General features: G+C 53.1%; 1 protein-coding gene across 2 annotated transcripts; it reads left to right on the top strand.

Moving 5' to 3' along the window:
• The first annotated feature begins 214 nt into the window (after nucleotides 1–214).
• Nucleotides 215–17310, top strand: YTHDF2 (YTH N6-methyladenosine RNA binding protein F2). Of its 2 annotated transcripts, XM_062014548.1 has the most exons (5): nucleotides 215–279; nucleotides 547–571; nucleotides 907–986; nucleotides 4971–6554; nucleotides 16248–17310. In XM_062014548.1, the coding sequence occupies exons 1-5, from the start codon at nucleotides 253–255 to the stop codon at nucleotides 16269–16271; spliced, it is 1740 nt and encodes a 579-aa protein (XP_061870532.1). In that variant the 5' UTR covers nucleotides 215–252; the 3' UTR covers nucleotides 16272–17310. The 2 variants fall into 2 exon arrangements, with proteins under 2 accessions (XP_061870532.1, XP_061870533.1); XM_062014549.1 differs by lacking the exons at nucleotides 215–279; nucleotides 907–986.
• The last annotated feature ends 1764 nt before the right edge of the window (nucleotides 17311–19074 follow it).

The following is a 19074-nucleotide window of genomic DNA, read 5'->3' on the forward strand; positions in this document are numbered from 1 at the left end:
GCGCGCGGGGGCCGCGTGACGCCCGGGGGAGCGCGAGCGCGTGCGGCCGCGGCCCCGCTCCCTCAGAGGCCGAGCCGCGAGCAGCGGCCCCGCCGCGGCCCCAGCGCCGCCGCAGCCGGGCGGGCCCCCGCCGCCCCGCCGCCCCCCCGCCCCGAGCCCGCCGGAGCAGCCGCGCCCGCGCGCCCGGACAAAGCCGCCGCCCGCCCGCCCCCCGCCCCGCCCCGCCCCGCCGCGCAGCCCCGCCGCGGAGCCATGTCGGCCAGCAGCCTCCTGGAGCAGGTACGAGCCCCGCCGGCACCCTCCGGCCTCCCCTCGCCGCCGGGCTCCGGCCCCCGCTAAGCGAGGCCGCGGCTTGGGGCCTGGCGGCGGGGGCGCGGGCCGGGCCGGGCGGCGGCCTCGGCCTTTCCTCCCTTCCCATCCCCGCCCCGCTCCGCTCCTTCGCCTCCATTGTGCTGCGGCGCGGCCGGGCCTCCCCCCGCCGGGCCGGGCCGCGCTCCCCGCGCCGTCCCACTGACTCACCGCTCTCCCTCTCTCTTTCTATTCCAGAGACCCAAGGGCCAAGGCAACAAAGGTGAGGGCGAGCCCGGCGGCGAGGGAGGGCTGGGGAGCCGGGGCGGGGAGGGACCCGGAGCGTCTCCTGCGAGATCTGGGGTGTCTGCGCCTGGAGAGGCTGAGAGAGAGAAACGAGCCCCGCGCTGCGCAGCCCCGCGGCCGGGGAAAGTTTGCGGTTAGGGAGTGTTGGCGCGGCCGGGAAGCGCCTTTCCCCTCGCGACTGGGCCGAGCAGCGTGTGCTGTAACTCGTGGGGGTTCGTTGTGTCATAAGGTTTGGTTTTGGGTACTTTAAAGTCGGCGGATGTCGGAGTTTCTCGGCAGAGCTCTTTCTAAGGCTCTCCGTCTCCTCCTCAGTGCAAAATGGATCCGTGCATCAGAAGGATGGGTTGAATGATGATGACTTTGAGCCTTACCTGAGTCCCCAGGCCCGGCCGGTGAGTACCTGCAGAGGGACAGGGAGCACCAGAGCCTGCTGCCTTCCCCTTCTGCCGTCCTTGCACTTCCCCATCTCCCCCCGGTTCACTGTGAGGTTTGCCAGCTTCATGGCTTCATTTACCCATGCAGAAAACTCTGAATGCAGTCAGGTTAGGTTGGGGTGGGTGGTGTAGAAGGGTTGTAGGAGCTCTGTGAGGGTGTAAGGGCTTCCTACTCTCGCTGCTCAGCCCGAGGGGGTTTTTCAGCATAACCGTCTTGACGTTGCCATTTCTGCTCTTTCAGTTTTACTGTTACAACCTTGTTTCCTCACTGGTTTCTGCCTCCTCATGCTGTGCTTGAGGAGATGCACCCTGTTGCATTGTGAAGTTGCCTCACACAGTTATGCTCTGAAGGCTTTTGGAGGCTTCTATCAACCTCCTTATCTCTCCACCACGGAAACTGCAAATGTATGTCATGGGGTTTCCTCTATTTTTCACCAAAAAACCCCCACTCCTACACGTGTGACAAAGGCTGTTTGGGAGCTTGGATTGGGAGTTGGGCTGGAGAGTTTGTGATCAGTTCCTGAAAGTCCAGACTTCCTGATAGTTTTCCTCTTAACTCTCTGGTGCAGGTTGGCTGTTTGCTGGGGGGTTGTTTGTTTTTCTTGATGAGCTGTAGGAGAGTGACACACAACAGATGGAGTTCAGCTGATGAGATGGTACAAGTGAGCATTGTAGATAAACATCTGTAGTAGCACTGGAGCAGTTAGTTCACTCTCTGGGCTTCTTTTGCCTCTCCAGTTGCAATTAGGAGGAGTAAGTTGTTCTTTTCTCCCCCTTTCTCTACTTTTTAAAGCATTTCTGCTCCTCAGTGTGTTGCTTTTTTCACATGGTGGTGTGTGTTTTGTTGGAACACCAGCACAGGTTCCTCAGTTATGTTTTCCACAAGGTTTTTCCTACTCATGGTAAAGATAACGAGGCTGGATATTCTTTAAGGGCCTGTCAGCTGTTGATATCTTCAGGATTCAACCTCTCTGTGAAGATAACTTGCTGCATTCAGCTCCTGGAAAGTCACAAGCCTAAGTTCCACCTGCACAGGGCAAGAGAGTGTGGTTACTTTCTCAAGTCTTGCATAAAATGAGCTGCTTTCTTAGTTGCTATCACATAATGCGGGGGGGTTTTCCATCCCAGAAGGTAACATCTCTGATTCCCAGCTGCCTTCTGCCTGTGGACATACTTCATGCAAGTTGAACCTCTTTGAAGTCTCCTAAAGAGAGTGAAGGTTGTTGTGTTATTTCACTGGGATATTTCACCTGATTTTGCACATTTGCTGCAGCACTTTGGAGCATGTTGTTGGATAGTTTCTTTTTGCATGTGTAAAAGGTGTTTTAAAAGAATAAAGAAGTGATGGGAGCGTGCCCCAGGAGCTGGAGCAGAGCTGTGGCTCTGGAAATCCGGTAGGAGCTGAGGGGAAAACCGCTGGCTGAGCTTGGAGTGGAGCTTTAGGGTGACTGGGTGTTGCCTGTCAGCTCTCATCTGTGTTTTGACAGTTGTTATGATAGAAAACAAAGCCCCTGGGCTTTGCTCGGGAGAGATGGGTTGTGCTCAGAAAGACAAAGGTGTGCAGCTCAGTTCTGGAGATGGGAAAGGGAAGTTAGAGGTTCAGCTCTGAAAATAGAATTGAACGCAGCCCACTGCTGCAGAGGGGCACGAGTGGTGTCTAAAACCACTTTCTGAGCTCTCTACACAAGTACCAGGTGACTAGCTTGTAATATTTCGAGAGCCTTGGTTGAGGAGCTGCCATTTCAGACTGTGTTGTCAGCCTTGGGAAGCAGGTCACTGGGTATTTCAAAGCTCAGATACGCAGTAAGCGGTTCTTCAACAGCTTAAAAACCAGAAGCTCACCAGCAACAGTGAGTAAGCTTAAACCCTGGGTCTGGTCTGAGGTTAAGAGGGGTGGTAAGTTTGAGGAAATGACTGCAGAGAAGTCTTAGTCACTGGAGAGAACGAGAAGCTGGTGAAGTTTTATTTGCATGCTGGGCAGTTGGTGTGTCAGGGCAGCAGAGTGTGGTGATTCTAAATGTGCAGGGAGTGAGCAGCAGCCACCCCCTGGCAAATCTCAGCTGGTGCTGGGCTCCTGTGCTCTCTCTCCTGGCTACCTGGGTGTAGCTGGTGAGTGCCCTGCAGGTGGTAGCTCGGTACAGACCACGTTCAAACACTTCATCAATAGCTGAAGGTGCCAAGGGGAGAGGTTTTTAATCTGATGTGAATTCCTCGAGGGAGAAGCCTGTGGAGAGAGCACATGGCTCAGGTTTTGGGTACAGGTTGGCATGTTTCTGTGCCACTGAAGTTCCAGGAGGAGATGTTGTTACTCCTGTAATTGAGGGGATTCTCATTTGAAGAGACTGTTTTGTTTTAGTTTCTTCATTTGCCTGACAAATCAGTGTCAGCGTTTGTGCTTTTGGACAGCTTGAGACCTAAAGATGGTTGGTTGGGTTGGGTTTAGCAGGACAGAGTTCCTCAATGCATAAAACTGCGCCCTGCATAAGAGCTGTGTTGTGAATCTGCTTTTTGGGAAAGGGAAAGGCTGGAGAGAGCATCTGTAACACTTCATAGAATCATAGAATGGTAGGGGTTGGAAGGAGGTTCAGCTTCCAGGGGGTTGATGCCTGACAGCTCAGGGTGTGAAGTACCACAGAAAGCTTTTCCACACAACATTTCCTTGTCTCTGAAGACACACTGTTTAGTAACCCCTGTTTGTTTGTTTTGGTGAAGCTGGGGCTGCTTTAGCCCCAGACTTGTTGCTTTCCTTCAGCTCTGGAGAGGTGGAGAGGCAAACCTGCTATTTCTGAAGGCTGCCAGAGCCATCTTGAGAGCTTGAAATCTCCATAGATTTCAGTATGGCACCGAGTCCCGCGGGAGCTGCGCTTGGCACGTGAAAACATGATTCAACAGAAAAAAAAGGGAGTAGAGTCTGCTGCAAGCCAAGCTTTCAAACAGGAACTGAAGCTGCCTTTTGGTCCCCTCTGCTCTGGGCCAGCCTGGGAGCATGGGACTGGCTGCACACAGCTTCAAATGACGGGGTGATAATGGCCATTAGGCTGTGGCTTCCGCCGCTCCCGGAGGGGCCGTGGCGCTGGCTGGGAAATGACAGATGGTTTTCGTGTAAGCAAATCGTGGGGATGGCTCAGAGCTCCCTAATTGTAAAATGAGGCATTTGTTTTCGTAACCTAAAGGCTGTTTGGATGTTAAAAGGGAGACCAAGGCGTGGAGCAGTGGCTGCTGCTGTCGCCACGCTGCAAACGGCTCCTATGGAAACTCTATTGATTCCTCCCCACTTGCAGGTGTTTCTCAGTGTGTGCCTGCAGCGCTTTGTGTCTTCAGGACAAGGAGGCTTTACATCCCTGCTTGTTTTTGGGACTGTTAGGAGCTCTGAAACTTTACAGCTGTTGTCATGGTTAGTTAGTTTAAGGAAGGCAATTTAGGACAGTGATGATTTTTTTCAGTGTGCTTCCACTGGCCCTTTTCCCTCCCTATTCCCTTTATCTCTGTGTCCTTTCCCCCAAAGCTTCCCTCAGACACCAGAATCGGGGCTGGTACATATGTTCCAGGGCAAGAAAAGCCCTTTTTGGTAGCAGAAGATAACCTTTGGATGCTAGGTAAGGTACTGCTACCACAGCCTGAGCAGGAGCCCCGTGTGTGTCCAGGTCCTGTCTCGCCATGGGAAGTTTACTCAGACCTTTGTGTTTAATCTTTCTGGCAGTGAAACGTGGTTTCTTTTCTTTTGAGAGCACTTCTAACAAAGGAGGTGTTTCAAGGCTGGGCCTGTTTATCTGCCCAGCCCCGAGGTAGGGAGGAGGTAGGGAGGAGGTAGGGAGGGGGTGAGGCACACGGGAAGTCTCCAAATGGTTTTTATTACCGATCCCATTAAAGCTTGTTGGACTCATTGTAACTCTTCAGTGCTTTTATCCTTTGTGGGGTTTCCTTCTTGGTTTTGTTTTACAGAACAATGCATACACTGCAATGTCTGATTCCTACCTGCCCAGCTACTACAGCCCTTCCATCGGATTCTCCTACTCCTTAGGCGAAGCCGCCTGGTCGACAGGGGGCGATCCCCCCATGCCCTACCTGACCTCGTACGGACAGCTGAGCAACGGGGAGCCTCACTTCCTGCCAGATGCCATGTTTGGGCAGCCGGGGGCTCTGGGCAGCACTCCGTTTCTCGGGCAGCACGGCTTTAACTTCTTCCCAAGCGGGATTGACTTTTCAGCTTGGGGGAATAACAGTTCTCAGGGACAATCCACCCAAAGCTCGGGCTACAGCAGTAACTACGCCTATGCCCCCAGCTCGCTGGGAGGAGCCATGATCGACGGGCAGTCGGCCTTCGCCAGCGAGACGCTCAACAAGGCTCCCGGCATGAACACCATCGACCAAGGAATGGCGGCTCTGAAGCTGGGCGGCACGGACGTGGCCGGCGGCGTTCCCAAAGTGGTGGGTTCCGCCGTGGGGAGCGGCTCCATCGCCGGCAACATCGTGGCGTCCAACAGTTTGCCCCCTGCCACCATCGCCCCTCCCAAGCCGACGTCCTGGGCTGACATCGCCAGCAAACCCGCCAAGCAGCAGCCCAAGCTCAAGACCAAGAACGGCATCGCCGGCTCCAGCCTTCCTCCGCCCCCCATCAAACACAACATGGATATCGGAACCTGGGACAACAAAGGGCCGGCGGCCAAAGCCCCGCCGCAGGCTTTGGTTCAGAACGTGGGGCAGCAGCCGGCCCAGGCGTCCCCCCAGCCCGTGGGGCAGCAGATGAACAGCAGCCCCCCGGTGGCGCAGGCTCCCGGCGGGCAGCAGGCGCTGCCGCCGCCCCCGGCCCCGCAGCCCGTCCCGCTGCCGGCCCCGCAGCCGCCGCCGCAGCCCACGCGCTGGGTCGCTCCCCGCAACCGCGGCAACGGCTTCGGGCAGAACGGGGCGGATGGCAGCGGGGTGAGCCAGGCTCAGGCCGCCGCCGCCTCGGCCCCTTCCGAACCTCACCCTGTCTTGGAGAAGTTGAGATCCATCAACAACTACAACCCCAAGGATTTTGACTGGAACCCCAAACACGGGCGGGTTTTCATCATTAAGAGTTACTCGGAGGACGATATCCACCGGTCCATTAAGTACAACATCTGGTGCAGTACAGAGCACGGCAACAAGAGACTGGACGCAGCCTATCGCTCCATGAACGGGAAGGGCCCCGTGTACTTACTGTTCAGTGTCAACGGTAGCGGCCACTTCTGCGGAGTAGCAGAGATGAAATCTGCTGTGGACTATAACACGTGTGCGGGGGTGTGGTCCCAGGACAAGTGGAAGGGACGTTTTGATGTCAGGTGGATTTTTGTGAAGGACGTTCCCAACAGCCAGCTGCGGCACATCCGCCTGGAGAACAACGAGAACAAACCAGTGACCAACTCCAGGGACACTCAGGAGGTGCCTCTGGAGAAGGCTAAGCAGGTGTTGAAAATCATTGCCACCTACAAGCACACCACCTCCATCTTTGATGACTTCTCACACTATGAGAAACGCCAAGAGGAGGAGGAAAATGTTAAAAAGGTACCGTCGTTGTTTGTGTGTGTCAGCCGAGCGCTGCGGGGCAGGAGGTGGAGGAGGGCTGCCTGGCACTGGCACTGGCACAGGACCAGACTCTGGGCATCAGTCAGCCCCTTGGCTCCTGTGTGAAGCTGCCACCCCAAGTGGCAGCCCGTGTTCGGGGTGGGAGTGGTGCCATCGGCTCCTCTCCGTCTCTCAGCCTTCCCTGAGCGCTGTGTTGTAACCACCGTGGGTCCCTGTGCTGTTGTGGGTTCCTGGGTGGGAGCAGCTTGAAGTGGGGGATCAGTGGGGGGTTTGGGGACTTGGCTGAAGGCAGAGCCGGGTCTTTGAAGCGCCGTCTAATCCACCCCCTGCCCCAAGTGGACTCAGTGGGACGGATGTTTCCCACCGCTTGTAAAACCTTCGGGAGCAGCAGTTCCTGTCCCTCCCCAGGCAATCTACTCCTACCCTTAATTATCCTTCCCATTAGAAGGCTTTGTCTTCTAACCTAAACCTCCCTCCCTGCAGTGTCAGTCGGTGGCTGCTCCTCTCCATCGCCCCTCTCTGGGCTGTGGGTGAGGCTGATGGGCTGTGGGCCCTGCCCGGCACTGTGGCACGTGAGCTGCGGCACTGCTGGACCTCTCTGCTCAAAGCCTTCTGTCAGTGTCAGTTCATCAGCGAGGAGGATTGCTAATTGCTAATTCTCCCCCAAAATTTAGTGACCAGTGGGCCCTGGGATCTTTTGGGTACAGCTGTGTTGGTCACCTGGGGCTGACCTTGCCCACAACAGGAGGTCTGGCTGCGTTTGATCAAAGGGGTAATTACAAATCAGCTTCCTGGTGGTTTGCCAAGTTTTCAGACAATCTCTTTAAAAACCTTCAAGAAGGAACTGAAATGTTAAGTGGGGAATTTTCCACCCAGGGGCTGAAGGGAGAGGGTTGGGAGTTGCAACTGCTCCCTGTGACAGCAACTGCAGCTTCGAGTCTCTTTTCCTTGGAGCACTGTCAGGATAAACAGCAGAACCCCCACACACGAAGGTGGTCACGTTCCAAAACCACTGCCCTGGTACTGACAGTGCTTGGGGAAGATCTGTAAGGGAGGAAGGAATACATTGCAAGGTGTGGAAGTGGAACCTTGGGCTTTGTGAGAACCTGACTAAATCCTTCCTCTTGCTACTCAGCCTGCCCAGAAATGGGGATTTCTCTTTGAGTGAGGCTGTGCAGAACATCCTGGGCAGTGGGACCTCCCGTGGCCTCCAGCTCTGACTGTAGGGAGCAAGAGTCTGCAGGGTGAGGAGCAGGCCTTGGCACAGTGTGGGTGCTGCAGGGAAGGGAGAAGGTGTTGCCTGAGGTTAGTTTGGGGTAAATGGAAGCAGAGGGAAGAGCAGCAGCATGGGGAAGGCTGGAGGGACAGTGGGCAGAGCTGGGGGGGTCCCTTTGGCCCCATTTGCACGTGGTTTGTAACAGCTGAAGAGTCAGTAAGATGCTAAAAACGTGGCTTGGCAGTTTTTCTTCAGAACTGTGAGCCATCTTTCCTCAGCTCTGTGCTTGCATCTGGAAGTCTCCTCCCCTTGCTTTTGCTTCAGCTTCTTGGAGAGGTGCTGCCTGAGGAGGGGCAGGCGCGGAGCTGCTGGGCGGTCGGCGCGCAGAAGCACTCGCTTAGGAAAGCGGTTCTTTGAAAGGGAACTTAGTCATCTGTCCCTGGCATTCACAGGCGAGGAGGGAGCCTTGCAGATATGCAGTTGGTGTTTGCTTTTTGCCATTGACTCACTCTTTGTTGCACTCCCAGGGCCTCTGTAACATCCGGCCCTCAGGAAGTGACTTGGGCTTTCTTTCGGCAGCAGTTTGACCTCGTCCATTGCTCACCGACGCAGCCTTGAAGATGGTTGAGGTTTCTCTAACTGCTCTTTGATGGTTTCATTGAGAAGCAGTCATTTGTGCTCAAGGAGAGTGTGTACTGGGGTGTTGTTTTTCACCCTGGAGTGAATGCTGATGGCTACCCTGGGACTGTGAGTGGCAAAACAAGCCTCAAGCCATGCTAGTCTGCCTTGAAAACGTCCCAGGTAATCACCTGGGTTAAAAAAACCCCATCAGAAACCAGAGCTGACGCTCTGGAAAGTTGAAGTGGTGCTGTGGCAGCTGCCAGTGCTGCAGCTCCCTGCCTGCAGTCTGTCAAGCTGCTTTTGTGTCAGGGAAATCCCATTGCTCCCAGCTCTTTGTCTCTGCCACCAGCCCTTGGATAGCGACGGTATGTTCTACATTCCTGTTCCTTGAAGCTTAAATGTCTTGGGGTTTGGCTTGGTTTGGACTTGTAGCAAGCTGCAATTGTTTCCCTCAGCTTCCAACTCCAAAACCTTTGTCTGGTTTGCAGTTTGATTCATGAGAGATGGACAAGCTCTTGCTAAAAGTCCAGGAACTCTTGGATGTTCTTTGATACTTCTCATTGTTAGAGTCACTTCTTCAGAATCCCCCAAAATAGCTCCAAGAGATATCTGAGAACTGCTTTGCTTAGTGTTTGTGTTATTCCCCTTGGCTGGTGAGGGGGAGTGAGCACTTTGGCATTGAAAACACTGAAATCATCCTCCTGCTTGTCCTTTTCTCCTGCCTCTGCCCATCTTGTCCTCAGACACCTTCTCTTTTTAGTTGTCTTGCTTTGCTCAGCTAATCCCTTTTTAAGAGGTTTGGATGTTCTCCTGACCCGAGATGATGCAGTTGACTCCCAGTGTGATCCTACCTGAAGCAGTTTAAAACTTCTTGAAACCTCTAACAGCTGCTTTTTGTGGCAGAGCATGTCCCTGAACCCTTCCTTGGAAGGACTGTTTCATCTTTGTGTTAAAAACCAGAGTTTCAAAGCCCCAAACCCAGCCTGTAGGAACACACTTGTGTTTCTAGGAATGTGATCTCAGGTCATGGCTAGTGCCCTGCTTGCATGTGAAACATTTTAACTTGTGTTTTCTGCAGATCAACCCAATCAGCTCCTGGGGAATTGGTTTTTGGTTCCTTCCCCTTGCCTTGCTCTGGGGTGCTTGGCAACTCACATGCTGCAGGGATCTCAGGAGGGATAACCTGTGAGAAGCAGCCTTGTCCTGCCCTTTGCAGCACCAGAGTGCTCAGTTTGCAGCAGGGGCTGGGGAGGGTGCTGAGGCAGGATGGGCTGTGCAGGATGGGGTTGGTGGTGCTGAGGAATACCAGCCTCAGCACAAAAAGATGCCACTTGCCAGACTGAAGCTATTTTTTCTTCGAAATGTGCTGCTTTGTGTCCCAGCTGATGCTGTCTGCTGCTTAAAGGAGCATTACTAGTGGCAAGTGTCACTGATCCCTTAGAAGATATGATTGAAGGGAAAACTAAGTGGTGTTACATGAGCCTATTTGAAACCAGCAGATTATTTCACATTTGCTGCCAAAAAGAAATGCCTTGTGATGGATCCTGTCAAAGGATTTTGTGTGTGTTGCTGCTTTCTCTTCCTAATTTGCCATCTCAGTGGGGAGAAGAGAGCATAGGGTGGGCTAGCACTTCAGAGTCCTGCCTAGTGCTGCATTGGCTTTCCCTTATCCAATTTGTGACTACTGGATTCAACTCCTGGCTGTTGCTTATCCAGGCAGAGCCAACTTGTACTCACACAGTTGCTTTCATCCCATGATCCCAAAGCTCTTTGCTCTTTCTGCTCCAAATCCTGGCCACAGGGAAGGGAGTTGATTGATGCAGCAGGACAGAATTTCCTTGCTGCAAAGAGAGACCTGGCAGTGCTGGTTGATAATAAACTGACCATGAGCAGCAACGTGCCCTCGTGGGCAAGAAGCCTGGGGCAGCCTGGGGGCAGCAAGAGTGTGGGCAGCAGGTTGAGGGAGGTTCTGCTCCCCCTCTGCTCTGCCCTGCTGAGGCCTCATCTGGAGTCCTGTGTCCAGTTCTGGGCTCCCCAGCTCCAGAGGGACAGGGAACTGCTGGAGAGAGGCCAGAGCAGGGACACCAAGATGATCAGGGGACTGGAACATCTTCCTTCTGAGGAAAGGCTGTGGGACCTGGGGCTGTTCAGTCTGGAGAAGAGGAGACTGAGGGGGGATCTCATTAATAGTTACAAATATCTCACTGGTGGGTGTCAGGAGCTTGGGGCAGCACTTTTTCTCTGGTGTATCCAGTGACAGGACAAGGGGTGATGGGATGAAGCTGGTACACAAACAGTTCCATTGAAACATAAGGAAAAACTCCTTTGGTGCTGAGCTGGGGGAGCCCTGGCCCAGGCTGCCCAGGGAGGGTGTGGAGGCTCCTTCTGTGGAGGACTTCAAACCCCCCTGGACACGTTCCTGTGTGACCTGATCTAGGTGGGACCTCCTACAGAATCCATAGTGATTATTCTGGTAGCTTGATACTCTGACATGGTGCCTGGTTCTTACAAATTATCTTTAAGCCATCTTTACAAAGCCTTTAGGGCATTCTGGCATGCTTTGTGGTTGTGTTCTGGTTTTGTTTAAAGATAGGAGGAAACTGGAGGGGAAGGATTTAGATCTAGCTGGTGCCCTGATCCCTGTGTTCTGCTGCAAGACAGGGGGGACTTTGTTTCCTCATCTGTAAAATGGGTGCAGCTGAGGAGCCATTTCACTGTAAGGAAAGTGGAAGTTGGGTGCTGGAAGAGCAAACCTGCTGCACTTGCCTCCCACCCTTAATATCTTGTTAGCAGGCTGGGAAATCTGTGCATGTAACAGTCTGATAATACTGTACAATAACAGAATAGCATGTTTCAAGTTGACTTGTTGTAGTTGGTTTAAGTAGCTCTCTAGATGCTCAGTTAGGTGGCTGTACACCATGAGGAGGGCTGGCACCTCTTACAGGTGTGGCCTTGAGCAGGGAGAGTTTGTGTCCTGTTCTTGTGGACTTGTTCCCAACTCACTTGTTGCTCCTTTGATGTGGGCAAAGCTTGGTGCCCCTTCCAATCCAGGGTATCTTCACCTTGTCTGTGGGATTTCAGCTCTGAGTTGCAGAACAACCTGAACTGATGGCTCCTAAATGTGTTACTTCACAGGATCATTGAGGTTGGGAAAGACATTGAGTCCAACCATTCCATCAGCACTGCCCAGCCCAGCACTAACCCCTGGCCCTCAGCACCTCAGCTCCACGGCTTTGGGATCCCTCCAGGGCTGGGCACTGCCCCAGCTCCCTGGGCAGCCTGGCACAGGGGCTGACACCCCTCTCAGGGAAACAGTTCTGCCTCAGCTCCAACCTCAACCTCCCCTGGGTAAACTTGAGCCCCTTTCCTCTTGTCCTGTCACTTGGGAGCAGAGCCTGACCCCTATCTCCCTGCAGCCTCCTGTGAGGGAGTGTCAGAGAGTGCTGCTGTCTGCCCTCAGCCTCCTCTTCTCCAGGCTCAACACCCCCATTCCCTCAGCCCCTCCCCAGCCCCTTGTGCTCCAGCCCCTTCCCCAGCTCTATGCCCGGCTCTGGCCACGCTGCAGCCCCTCAGTGTCCCTGTGGCAGTGAGTGAGGGGCCCAGCACTGAGCACAGCCCTGGAGCTGCAGCCATTTATGAACATACTGATGACTTCAAATCACTGTCTTAAGTTAAAACCTCAACACTTTGTTCCTCCTTCAGCACTGGAGTTGAAACCCTGTGGAGGTTTGGCTGTGCCAGAGGGTGTGTGTAAGGTGTCAGCAGCAGTGGCTGCTCTTGGTGCTCTGGGTACCCCACTGATGCTGAGCTTAGGAGCTGATACAGGTGTGGTGCTTTGGGTTTCTTCAGGAACAGCTACTTCTCCAGGACAAGCAGTTATCCTTAGAAGATAAGTGTTCAGCAGCCCTTTGTTCAGTGAGAGCAGCAGGGCAGGGGCTGCTCCCTTATCTGCATTCTCTGGCTGCTGCAGACGTGCTGTGGACCACAAGATGTTGCCAAAAGCCAAGTCCATTGACATGAGCCATGGATCTGTGCAAGACATCAAGAGTAGCCCCATCCCCAGCGTTCCTCACTTGCTCTTGATGCAAATGTAATCCTGCAGCAGTAGGTTTTTTGTCTGAAAGGAGTTGCTTTCTTCTTTGCTGCCTCCCATAAAGCCTTGTGTGACAGGTATTCAACGAGGAAACTTCTTGTTCTGTGCTGTGCAGTCGTTTTCACCACAGTTATTAGAGCCCTCTCATCTGCCAGGATGTTCTTGTTTGTACCTGGCAGTAATTGCACTGTCTTATGGCACTGTGAGTTAATAAACCAATCCCTTAGCCATGCAGAAGGCTGGCTGCTCTCCAGCTCCAGCAGTGCCAGCCTGCTTTCACCCATGCAGACTTACCCAGGGAAGTCTCTGCTAACGAGGGTTGTCCTTCTCCCAGCCGTGCCTGGGACACAAGAGTTGATTGTGGCTCCTTCCAGGGACTGGCTGCCCAGTGTGAGGCTTTTTAATTGCTGTCTGAGTCATGTAACAGTGCACTTGAGCAGTCAGTAATGGAGGGTTTGGGATTTGGGAGCTGTTCTTGGCCGTGCAGGCTGCATGGCTGGGTCCACTTCAGCAGAATGAGGGGGTTTCTTTCATTAAAAGGACAATGCTGAGCTGGGTTTTTTTCATGTGTGGTTAACTACAGAGCTGTGCCTTGTGATGTCCTTCCAGCTTAGAAGGCTTAGGTAAATGTCCAACTGTCTTTTCTGTCTAATCTTGGGGGAAAGAAAGAGCACTGGTTTGCTTTCCTTCCCTCCATGTGGCTGTACACACAGGAAAGGCTCCTCTCGCCCAGCTCTGGTGTTGGTCCTGTGAGAATATCCCATCAGAGAGCATCCCATCACCTGCCAACTGTTAAGACACAGTGAAGTCCTGATGATGGATGTGGTTTGGGGTTCAGCTGCTTCATGTGCTGTGATCCTGAGGCACTGAAAGGAGGGAAAGAAGAATGTTTAAGGATGGAGCTGCCTTGTGGTGAATTGCTGCTCTGTGGCTCTAATGGGGATCCACACACAAGTGGCTGCAGGGAGTGTTGGCTCTTACTGGAGCTTGTGAATTCAGGCAAGTAGACCTGCTGTTGTCCTTCCATCACACTGTTTGATGTGGTTTTTCTTGGAGTGTGGAGTATTTCTTCTGCCTTACTCAGGATGGAGGTGCTGTTTGAGCAACTGCAGTGTGTCACTGCATAGGGCTGCTGAGGCCTCATCTGGAGTCCTGTGGCCAGTTCTGGGCTCCCCAGCTCAAGAGGGACAGGGAAGTGCTGGAGAGAGGCCAGTGCAGGGACACCAAGATGCTGAGGGGATGGAACATGTGTGTGAGGAGGAAAGGCTGCAGCCCTGGGGCTGTTTAGTCTGGAGGAGACTGAGGCGGGGTCTCATTAATTGTTACACTGGTGGGTGTCAGGAGGTTGGGGCAGCACTTGTTCTGTTGTCTCCAGTGACAGGACAAGGGGTGATGGAAAGAAGCTGGAACACAAAAAGTTATCTGAGTGCTGAGGTGAGGGAGCCCTGGCCCAGGCTGCCCAGGGAGGGTGTGGAGGCTCCTTCACTGGAGGTTTCCAACCCCACCTGGACATGTTCCTGTGCCCCCTGGTCTAGGTGAAGCTGCTTCTGCAGGGGGGTTGGGCTGGATGAGCTCTGAGGATCCCTTCCAACCCCCACCATGCTGTGACTCTGTGATCTCTTGGGGCTCCAGGATGTGCAGGGCTGCTGAGCACATCGAGAGATGTTGCTTGAGCTTCCTCACTCTCTTTTCCCAAGTGACAAACTCCATGTGCAGCTGACAGTAAAGTCAAAGCAAATGCCAGTGAGAACAGAGCAAGCAGAGTTTCCCTTGCCCTTAACAACTTGTGGCTCAGGAATTTCTCTGATCCAGGGGATGTATCTTTGTCTTTAACAGCTTATTATTGCTCTTGTCTGAAATTTCAGTGCATTCCTTGATCATCCTCAGGATGAATTACTCCCATCCCTTCCATCCATGCTTAGCTTGCTTCCCTGCCTTGTGAGGATTGCAGTGTGCATGGACAGGTCCAAAGCCAAGTGCCCAGCACCAGAGTGGGGAGGTTGAGGTGCCCAAATGGGAAGTGTTGGCAAACTTGTAGTGACAGGGAAAAGGAAAGACTCCCTGGTTTGAGCCAAGGAGAATATTACTCCTTCCCTGAGGGTTTGTTTCAGAGTTACAGTGTGTTACAGAGCCAGCAAGTCCAGTTCAGTCCCTGCTGAGACCCTGATTGTATCTGTGTGGAACCCAGTGGGAGTTCTCCCAGACTGCCCCCAGTCCTTCCTCTAAAGGCTCTTGTCTGTCAGCTCCTGTCTCCTGTCTGGGTGGTGAGCTCTGTTAGGTGGATGGGAGGTGGGGTGAAGGTGACTGTAACCAGATCACTGCCTGATTTTTATGCCCTTGCCTAGATGAGACAGCTGGGATGTAGCTCTGCCCTGTGACTGGCAGCTCTCTGACTCTGACAACAGGAAAGCCTCGTGTCTGGCTTGTCAATCAGCTGGGACTCGAGCTGTTTGTGGAGCAGATGAGTGTGACAGGGAAGTGGTGCATCATCCATCCTTTGTGCTGGCAGTGGGCTGCCCCAGCTCTTCATTTTCACATGTTAGATATATGCCTTGGAGACACAGGCCTGTGGAAATCCCACTGGGATGCTCTGCTGGGATGGCACCCAGTGCATGGGGGGTGATGGTGTTGGGAGGCGAATCCAAACAGCAGAACCTCACACTTGTGTGTCACAGGGTCAGTGTTTGGGTGTCTCAGCCCTTTTGTGGTGAGTGGTACTGGTAGCACAGAGCAGACTCTGCTGATCTGCTGTTCCTCTGTGGGCAGGTTCCAGGGGTAGAGATGCCTTTTGCTTGCAGGACCTTCTCAGCTGGAAGTGGAGATTGCTTCCTGATCTTCAGGCAGGGCACTCAGGTCAGAGGGATCCAAATAAAGCCCAGTCTGACTCCTGCACAGCTGGGAGCCATGCTCTTGGGTCTTCAGGCCCTCCCTCTGATTTTAGTCTTCTCCTTCCACATCTGTAGTGTGGCAATAACACCTTTACCTTTGCCCAGGAGTATTGAGGTTGGTTGTTAATCAAGGTAAGAGCCTCTGAACAAAGGTGAAGCCTTGGCACCCATTGTCATTGTTTCTCCTGCAAGCTCTTGAGCATTTTTGTTGTTGTTGGCTCCCCACAGTGTGACCAGATAAGGTGATCTCTCATCAGCCCTCTCAGGGGTTGCCATTATCAGGACCTGGCTTGTGACATTGCAGCAGCCCCCAGGGACTGTGGTGATGTGACTGAAGTGGCTCAAACAGGAGGGTTAGAGAGGATTCGTCCTGCAGGGACACACAGCAATGGGGGTGTTCACACTCTAGACCCACTCAAAGGTCTAGATGAAGTCTGCTGAGGGAATGGGGGTGTTGAGCCTGGAGAAGAGGAGGCTGAGGGGAGACAGCAGCACTCTCTGACACTCCCTGACAGGAGGCTGCAGGGAGCTGGGGGCTGGTCTCTTGGCAGGGTGAGGGGAGAGCTTGGACTCCAGCAACTTCAAGGGCTTTTCCAACCCAAATAAATCTGTTTGTAACTGCTGCTGAGTGAGGAGGAGGAGCAGAGCTGTGACACCACAGCCCATTCCAGGGAAGCACAGCGACCTGAGCAGTCCAAGCCCCTCCTCCCACACATCAACACTCCTCCTTGGGCCTTTTCCTCCCCAGGCCAGGCCTCCAGCAGAGCCACACGTTGAGACACTGATGTGTGGGCAACCAGTGCCTCCAATTCCCTTTGATTAACCTGTTCTTTTTCCTCTCATTGCACCTACAGGAACGCCAAGGCCGTGTCAAGTAAAGGCCCTTCCTCCCCCAGAGACTGCAGCAGTTCCCACCACAGCTGGTCTTTCAGAGAGAGAAAGAAAGAAAGAAAGAGCAACAACTAAAGATCCTGGAGAGAATTAGGACTTTTTTGGGTTTCTTTTTTTCTTAATTTCATTGACTTCCAAAAGACTCTTCCAAACCTGCAGTTTCACAAAGGAAAGGAAAAGAGAGAATTGGAACTTCACAGGACATAGGACTTAAAAAACACGAAAAAAGGACAAAAAAAAGATCCCTTCTAGGTAGAGTAGAGGTAAAACTGTCCCCTTTTGGCTTCAGTTGTGATTTCAGAGCATAATGCTTTGGGTTTTGTCTTTTTACTATGGTTTTGTTTTGGATTTACAAGTCCATAAGTGGCATATGCCTTTTTTTCCCCTCCCCCTTCTTCATTTTCAACCCCTGCTGCTTCCCCTCCTCCCACCCCCCTGCTTCTCCTTCCCCTGGGTCTGACATTTGCACTTGGAACACAGAGTCCCAACCATGGAAAACAGACCTTTTTGGTCTATTTTGGGTTTTGTTTCTCCCCACCTGGAAGAGGTGGAAATACCTACAAAGAAATTGCTGGGGGAGGGGGGAGGGGTGGGACGTGGAGTTTTTGACCTAAAGAAGAATCCAAGAGAAACTCTCCACCAGGGTTGTGTCTCAAAGGTGACTTCATGGTTTGTTTGGGTTTGTATTTTCTTTTCCTCTGACCTTTTTGTTCCTCCCAAAGTGGAGTCCTCAGCCACTTTTCTGTCCCTGTGCAGTGACACGGATCCAGTCTGGAGTCATTTCAATCTTTTGTTGAAAGCTGAGAACAGTGGTTTATAAAACAACCCCAAACCACCACCTTTTGTTTTACAGGAAAATGAATTTTGGACAAAAGGAAAAAAAAAAAAAAGAGAAGAAAATATTGTAAAATGTGTAGTGAATCTGTTCCTTCAGTTTCTTGTTCAAGCCAATGAGGAATGGGCCTTGCCTTTCTTTTCACCATTAATCACTTCTCAGTAATAAACGTGAGATCCTGTTGAGCATCACTGGTGTCTGCCCTCACTCACCCAACCCCTTCCACCTGAGGGGCTTCACTGCTGGGTGAAGCAGGAGTGGGAGGGGGAGTTCTGTGTCTGAGTATCCCCAGAGCCATCCTGGCCCCACACTGGAGCTTCTTGCCAGGTTGGGGAATGAGCTGGTAGAGAGTAGGGGAGGGGAAAGGGAGCTGGGGGTGCTGTGGGCAGCAGGATGAGATGAGCCAGCAATGTGCCCTTATGGGCAAGAGGCCAATGGCAGCCTGGGGTGGGTCAGAAGGGCTGTGGGCAGTAGGTCAGAGAGGTTCTGCTCTGCCCTGGTGAGACCACATCTGGAATGTTGTGTCCAGTTCTGGGCTTATCACTGCAAGGACAGGGAGCTGCTGGAGAGAGCTCAGTGCAGGGCCACAGAGATGATGGAGTGGAGCATCTGCCTTGTGATGAAAGGCTGAGGGAGCTGGGGCTCTGCAGCTTGGAGAAGAGACTGAGGGGTGAGCTCAGTCATGTTACAAACCCATCAAGGGTGGGTGTGAGGAGGCTGGAGCCAGGCTGTGCTCAGTGATGGCCAATGACAGGACAAGGGGCAACAGGCACAAGCTGGAACAGAAGAGGTTCCAAAGCAACACAAGGAAGAATTTGTTCCCTGTTGAGGTGAGGGAGCACTGGCAGGGGCTGCCCAGATGGGCTGTGGAGTCTCCTCTGGAGACATTCCAACCCAGCCGGATGAGTCCCTGTGTGCCCTGCTCTAGGTGGTGCTGCCCTGGCAGGGGGTTGCACTGGATGAGCTTTGCAGCTCCCTTCCAGTCCTTGAGATCTGTGATTCTGTTTTTGGAGGTGCTTTTAATCCTTGAGGTGAGCAAATGGCTGTTGGTTCTTCAGGATGTGCCTCAGGGGTAAGTTTGGGGGTTATTGGGCTCCTTCCAGGATTGAGAAATGCAGCCAAACCTGTTGGTGGCCCAAAGGATCCTCCTGGGAAAACCACTCCTGGGCATGGAGTCAAAAACTGAGCCAGGTTTGATGGATTGGACAGTTTTCCTTCACAGGATCATCACAGTTGGAAAAGACCTTTAAGATCAAGTCCAACCCCTCACCTGACACTGCCAGTTCCAGGCCCATCACTAACCCAGCCTTCAGCACCTCAGCTCTGTGTATTGAATACCTCCAGGGATGAGAACTCCCCCAGCTGCCTGGGCAGCCTGTTCCAGCCCTAGGTCTGTGCCAGGCAGGAGCACAGCTGGGCTTGTCCATTCCTCACAGATCCATTGGCAGGGAAAACAGAAAACCCCTCAGTGATTAAATCCCAGGTGGGAAGCATCCAGAACCAACTGCTGAGTGCAAAACAGCCCCAGTGGAGCTTGTTTTACCATTTCCCATGTTCATCTCACACCCACTGCCCAAAACATCTCATTTGGGGGCATTTTTTAGACTTAATTCTTCCTTCTGAGAAGCCAACAAGCCCCCTGCTCCCCGAGGGCTGCCCCAGGACCCTGTTTCTGGAGGTGTCAGAGGCAGTTGTGTGACCATTTGCCTTTTAGTTGGGATATTTTCTATGTTTTCTGCAGAATTTCTGTCCTCTCCAGCCTTTGGGAGCTTTGGGCCTCTCTGCCTGCCTCTGAGCTGGCCTAAACCCCAAATTCTTCTCTGGTGTCCTCATGTTTTCAGAGGGAGTGTGTAAAAAACCCGTGTTGTTTGCAAAGCTGGAGGATGGCAGGGCAGCAGGTTTGAGCTGATTGAAGGCCCCAGATCAAACAATTTGTCTTTTGAGAGCATCTGAAG

The sequence above is a fragment of the Colius striatus genome, chromosome 24 (genome assembly GCF_028858725.1).
Source record: "Colius striatus isolate bColStr4 chromosome 24, bColStr4.1.hap1, whole genome shotgun sequence".
NCBI lineage: Eukaryota > Metazoa > Chordata > Aves > Coliiformes > Coliidae > Colius > Colius striatus.